The 5,276-nt window shown below is 43.1% G+C and overlaps 1 protein-coding gene across 1 annotated transcript; it reads right to left on the reverse strand.

The window, feature by feature from the left end:
- Positions 1 to 1,709: 1,709 nt before the first annotated feature.
- LOC117096192 (ret finger protein-like 3) lies at positions 1,710 to 4,761 on the reverse strand. Its single transcript, XM_033233239.1, has 2 exons — positions 4,168 to 4,761; positions 1,710 to 2,627 (listed from the first exon to the last, which is right to left on the reverse strand). Exons 1-2 carry the CDS (start codon positions 4,538 to 4,540, stop codon positions 2,014 to 2,016), a joined length of 987 nt encoding a protein of 328 aa, XP_033089130.1. The 5' UTR covers positions 4,541 to 4,761; the 3' UTR covers positions 1,710 to 2,013.
- Between the last annotated feature and the right edge of the window lie 515 nt (positions 4,762 to 5,276).

Consider the following 5,276-nt stretch of genomic DNA (forward strand, 5'->3'; position numbering starts at 1 on the left):
AAGAGATCTCCCTGAAACAGTCATGCTATATTACAATTTAAAAAATGAATATGTTTCTTTAACCAGGAGTTTTAGATTGACATAAAGATTGAGCATGTGATATACAAAGTTCCTGTATTATTCTATTCTCTCACCCTACCTTATAATTCCATCTAACTTTCCCATCTTACATTACCGTGTTGTAGTTGCTAAAATTAATGGGCAAATATTGATACATTCGTATCTAAAGTCTACCATTCACATAGTGTTCTTTCTTCCTGTTACACAGTTCTATGAATTGTGAAATATTTACCATGTTATGTTTACCATTTTGATCTCATAAGGAATACTGTCACTGCTCCAAAACTTCCCTCTTCTTTACTTATGAATCTCTGTCCTCTTTCTCCAGAAATCTTGCCAACTACTGATATTTTTACCGTCCCCTTGGTTTTGCCTTTTCCAGAATGTCATATAGTTGGAGTCCTATATTAGGGTGGTGCAAAAGTAATTGTGGTTTCCCCATTCTTTTAATGCCAAAAAGTGCAATTACTTTTGCACCAACCCAGTATTATGTAGTTTTTTCAGATGAACTTACTTCACTAATCAACATACTTAAAGTCACCCTGCTCTGCTGCCTTTCTGTACGGTCTCATCCACTTGAAAGCATGCCCTCAGAGTCTTTCTGATACATGCCATTGTCTTTTCTATGCCTTGATGGAGAACTCCTTTAAATCACAGAATAATATTGTGTTTTATGGATGATTATTTTTTTCATTCACCTCTTGAACATCTCGCTTCTAGTTTGGGTGGTTAGAGATAAAGCTGCTGTAAACATTCCTGTGCAGGCTTTGTGTGGACATAACTTTTCATCTCAACTGGGTACATACCTAAGAGCACAAATTTTGGATTATATTGTGAAAATCTGTTCGGATTCGTAAGAAATTGGTGGATTTCTTATGAGAAATCATTTGGTTCTGGTGTTGTCTTTTTTGGAAAGTTCTTAATGTTAATTCAATTAATAGGCAGAGGCAGTTCAGATGGTCTGTTTCTAGTGCGACCTTGGGAAGATTATGTCTCTCAAGGAATTGATACATTTCACCTAGGTTAACAGACTGCGGGAATAGAGTCATTCATAATAGTCCCAGATTATCCTTTTAATGCTCAACAGTTTGGTAGACATGGCCCCTCTTTTATTTCTGGTATTAATAATGTGTGTTATCTTTTTATGCTTTGTTAGCCTGCATATTTATTAATTGTAACAATTACAATTAATAATTACAATAATTAATTGGGGGAATTATCATTGTTAATGTAGATGAACGCACATCCAGGAAAATGTTACCTATACTGAGCAATGATGGCAACAACTTGTCTTTTCAGTTCTGGATAGGACATAGGCATTTATCCAGCTCTCTGTTCAAATACACACACATGCACCACACACGTATACACACACACTCACACTTTTACTATGAATAAAATCTATTGCACTCTTATCATTTAGAAAATCACATAATCCAGCTGGGTGCGGTGGCTCACGCCTGCAATCCCAGCACTTTGGGAGGCTGATGCAGGTGAATCATGAGGTCAAGAGTTCGAGACCAGCCTGGCCAACATGGTGAAACCCTCTGTCTACTAAAAATACAAAAAATTAGCTGGGGTTGATGGTGAGTGCCTGTAATCCTAGCTACTCAGGAGGCTGAGGAAGGAAAATCACATAATCCATTAGGTGATATTCCAATGTTTATTTAACTTATAACTTCTATAATACATTAATTTGAACTTACAGAAATAAAAAAGTAAAGCATTTGGAAATTGATCCCAGAATACAGGACATTTCTATAGGAAACAAGATGTGAACATAAGATTCAATGAGTTGGATGGTGGCAATAATTAATACTTAGGACTCAATTTATAATCTAATCAAATTAGATTAAGTACAATCATGACATGTCCCGTATTTTTCTCCTATGACTTTGTATAATGCTTTTACCAAGTAGAAAGTTCCCAAGTCTACCCACCCAAGTAATTTTCTTACCCTGTTTTTTGTTTTTTTGCAGTAGGGGTTTGTTTGGCCTCCCCAGGATGGACTGGAGCATCAGTAGTGCCTGGGTTCATCACAGGACAGATACTCAAGACACCCTGATCACCATTAGGTGGAATTGAAGGAGCCAAAAATGGGCGCAGTGGCTCCTCAACAGAGACTCTCCTGAATGTATAGACATGGGAACCACCTTCAGCATCAAAAAAGGAAACGTTCTGCATGCCCATATCCAGAAAAATCCCCACTCGCTGTAGCTTGCCATCTATGAAGAGGAAAGTCGGCGGCACCGTGCTGGCAGAGAGGTGGCCTCCAGTCCTCAAACTCACAGTCCAGAATCCACGCTCTGTGGACAGCTGGATCCTCCCTTTGCGGTGAACAGATTCTCTGCAGACTCCCAGGTCCCATTCTGTGCTTGTTCCCACGTCTACCTCCCAGTAGTGGCGGCCACAGGTAAAGCGAGAGGAGCCCAGGACACAAACGGAGAAGTCAAATCTCTTGGCAAGGTCTTGCCAATTCTGTCTGATGCGCCCACTTCGGACGCTCCTGAGGTCGTCAGAAATGAGGAGGAAGTTGTTGGCTATGTTGGCATCCAAGGTCATATCCACTGTGAAAAGGAAAAAAGGTTGCTCAGCAAATGGACAGAAGCCCACCCCATGCCTCTCCTCTACTTCAAAGGCCCAAATATCTCTTGACTTTAGTTTCTTTAATTCTCCCCCAAAATCAAAACTTCATGAGGCAACTTCCTTGACTAGGTTGAAATTCTCACAGGTATGCTTTGTAGCAATGCCCGACTCTTATTCGCAGTAGCAATTCTTATTTTACTTTATGTCACGTGTTTGCTTCATTGGACTTTTCTTCATTTAGAGTGGAGGGTCTCTGAACGCAGACACCATGACCCCCTTTCTACCACCTTGATGCAGGAACAAATAAATAATAAGACAATGCAAGCGGTCAATATTAAATGATATTTGTTTCTACGTTTTATTGCTTCAATTTAAATAGTATCTAGAGCATGATTCCAGGCCTTTGTTTTCCATGTTTGTAAACAAATTAATTGTGCACAGTTCTGACAGCAGATGGGACATCTCTGCAGCGGACAGTGTGATGACAGAGGAAGGAGGCAGTGTGATCTGGCCTAGAGAAAATTAATTGTCCAGAACATTCAGAAAAAGAAATCTACAGAACGTATAATCCTTCAAGTCAAAAAACTGATATGATCATCAATATAGATTTTATAGATTACAGTAAGACTTGAGGGGATTGATTGCTGTTTGATGGTGAATTAGGGAATGAAATGAATGAACATAGGCAAGGAAGGAGGAAGATGGTTCCAAACATGACTTGGCCAGGGTGAATGTGTCCTCCCTGTTTCTGCAGAGAGACAGTCAGGTATTGGTAGGTGGAGAAGTAGAGATCATGAGTGTCACGGCAGAAGCGACCAGTGTCGGGGACATCATAGGGACCCACCACCATTTATAGGCGTAATTCTTTGCCCAGGCTGACCGTAACCTCTTCATTTAAATGTCCCTTTTCTCCAGAGTTATGGAGAGTGATAGTGTTTTCTGTAGCCAGGATCCCTGTTGAAGCCCATGGTGCGTGGATGAGGAGACCAGCGTCTGCAGCTCTCCCCACAGTCACAGAAACCATAGGTGCTCCATTCCAAACTCTTCCCAACCCTGGGGTGAGGTTGTTTGGTGCAATGGATGCCAACATTCACTGTGCATTAGAATTACCAGGCCCATTTTAATGTCAGAGTCCTGGGAACCTTTGCTAAAGAGAAATTCAAATTCAGTTGCTCTATGTTTTTGCTACTCAGCAAAGTCCATAAGCCAGTGGGAACAATCCTGAGACCTCCTAGTTCAGAATCTGCCTTTTAACAAGATTTCCAGGTAATTTAAGCACACTAAGTTTAGAGAATCCCTTGTCTAACCCATGACATAGACATCGGGTTTTTGTTTGTTTTTGTTTTTGAGATCACCAGGTGATTCTGTGTGTTGTCAGGGCTGCGAATCTGATGATGAAGAAGCATCTCAATTTTAGATGCCAGACAGCAGCTAATCCCCATATGGAATGGGGGGCCAATTGCATAAATGATTTTTCCTGGTCTGGTCGTGGGAAGAGGGCAGGGTATACAGATTCCTTACCTTGGAACTTGCGCATCCTTGGGTTCATCTGTAGAATCTTCTTCAGCTTGGGCTCCAGTTCCTTGATGTGGGAAACCAGCCTCTCTAGCTGCTGATTGGGCCTGACTTTGTTCTTCTGAGAGACTGCAGAACAGCAACAGCAAAGTAGGTCCTCCCCATGGAGCTCCTTCTGCAGTGAGTTGATGCACTTGAGGCAGACGCTACATCCACACTCCAGGGATATTGGTTTTTCTAGATAGTCTGAGCAGACGGGACAGCTGCTTGCTTCTTGGAAAAGTGCAGCCATGTCCACTGCCAGGGGAAAAGTGCGCAAGGGAAGAAAATTTCCATGAGATGAAAGCCTGTTAGTTGTGACAAGTGACAACCTTTTCATGCACACAGGTATTGTGTTCCAGCTTTGTCACTCCTAGAACAAGGCCATGAGTACAAACACTCAAGCACATCCATTCCCCGGCCCCGCCCCGCCCCCGCCTTCAGAGATCTGAAGTTCTATTGGGAAGGAAGTCACGCGTCATCACTGTGCTCTGAGCTGAGGTGGAGGAAGGGTTCATTCTCCTGGGGACCCAGCAGCTGAGCCTGAGCCAGTGACACGGCAGCACCCATGTGAGGAGCAGAGAGCTGGGGTCACTTCACCTCCTCCTAGGGCAGCCCGAGCAAGAGACTGATTGATGAACATAAGAATTAGCGGTTGGGAGGCCAGGCGTGCCTGTAATCCCAGCACTTTGGGAGGCTGAGGTGGGTGGATCATCTGAGGCCATCAAAAGTTTGAGACCAGCCTGATCAACATGGTGAAACCCCATCTCTACTGAAAATACAAAAGAATTAGCCAGGCGCGGTGGCAGATGCCTATAATCCCAGATACTTGGGAGGCTGAGGCAGGAGAATCACTTGAACCTGGGAGGCAGAGGTTGCAGTGAGCCGAGATTGTGCCATTGCACTCCGGCCTGGGCAACAGAGTGAGACACCATCTCAAAAAAAAAAAAAAAAGGAAAGAGGGGCTGGATGCAGTAGCTCACATCTGTAATCCCAGCACTTTGCAAGGCTGAGGCAGGAAGATCCCTTGAGCCCAGGAGTTTGAGACCAGCCTGGGCAACACAGGAAGACCCCGT

The sequence above is a fragment of the Trachypithecus francoisi genome, unplaced genomic scaffold (genome assembly GCF_009764315.1).
Source record: "Trachypithecus francoisi isolate TF-2019V2 unplaced genomic scaffold, Tfra_2.0 Lachesis_group14, whole genome shotgun sequence".
In the NCBI taxonomy this organism is placed as follows: Eukaryota; Metazoa; Chordata; class Mammalia; order Primates; family Cercopithecidae; genus Trachypithecus; species Trachypithecus francoisi.

What these genes read in the sequence shown, in the direction of transcription:
- LOC117096192 (XM_033233239.1), bottom strand. Translation starts at nt 4,540, where the DNA reads ATGAAAAGGTTGTCACTTGTCACAACTAACAGGCTTTCATCTCATGGA. An exon ending in AAGGATGCGCAAGTTCCAAG is followed by an intron (nt 2,628 to 4,167) that starts GTAAGGAATCTG and finishes TCCTTTTCACAG; the next exon opens with TGGATATGACCTTGGATGCC.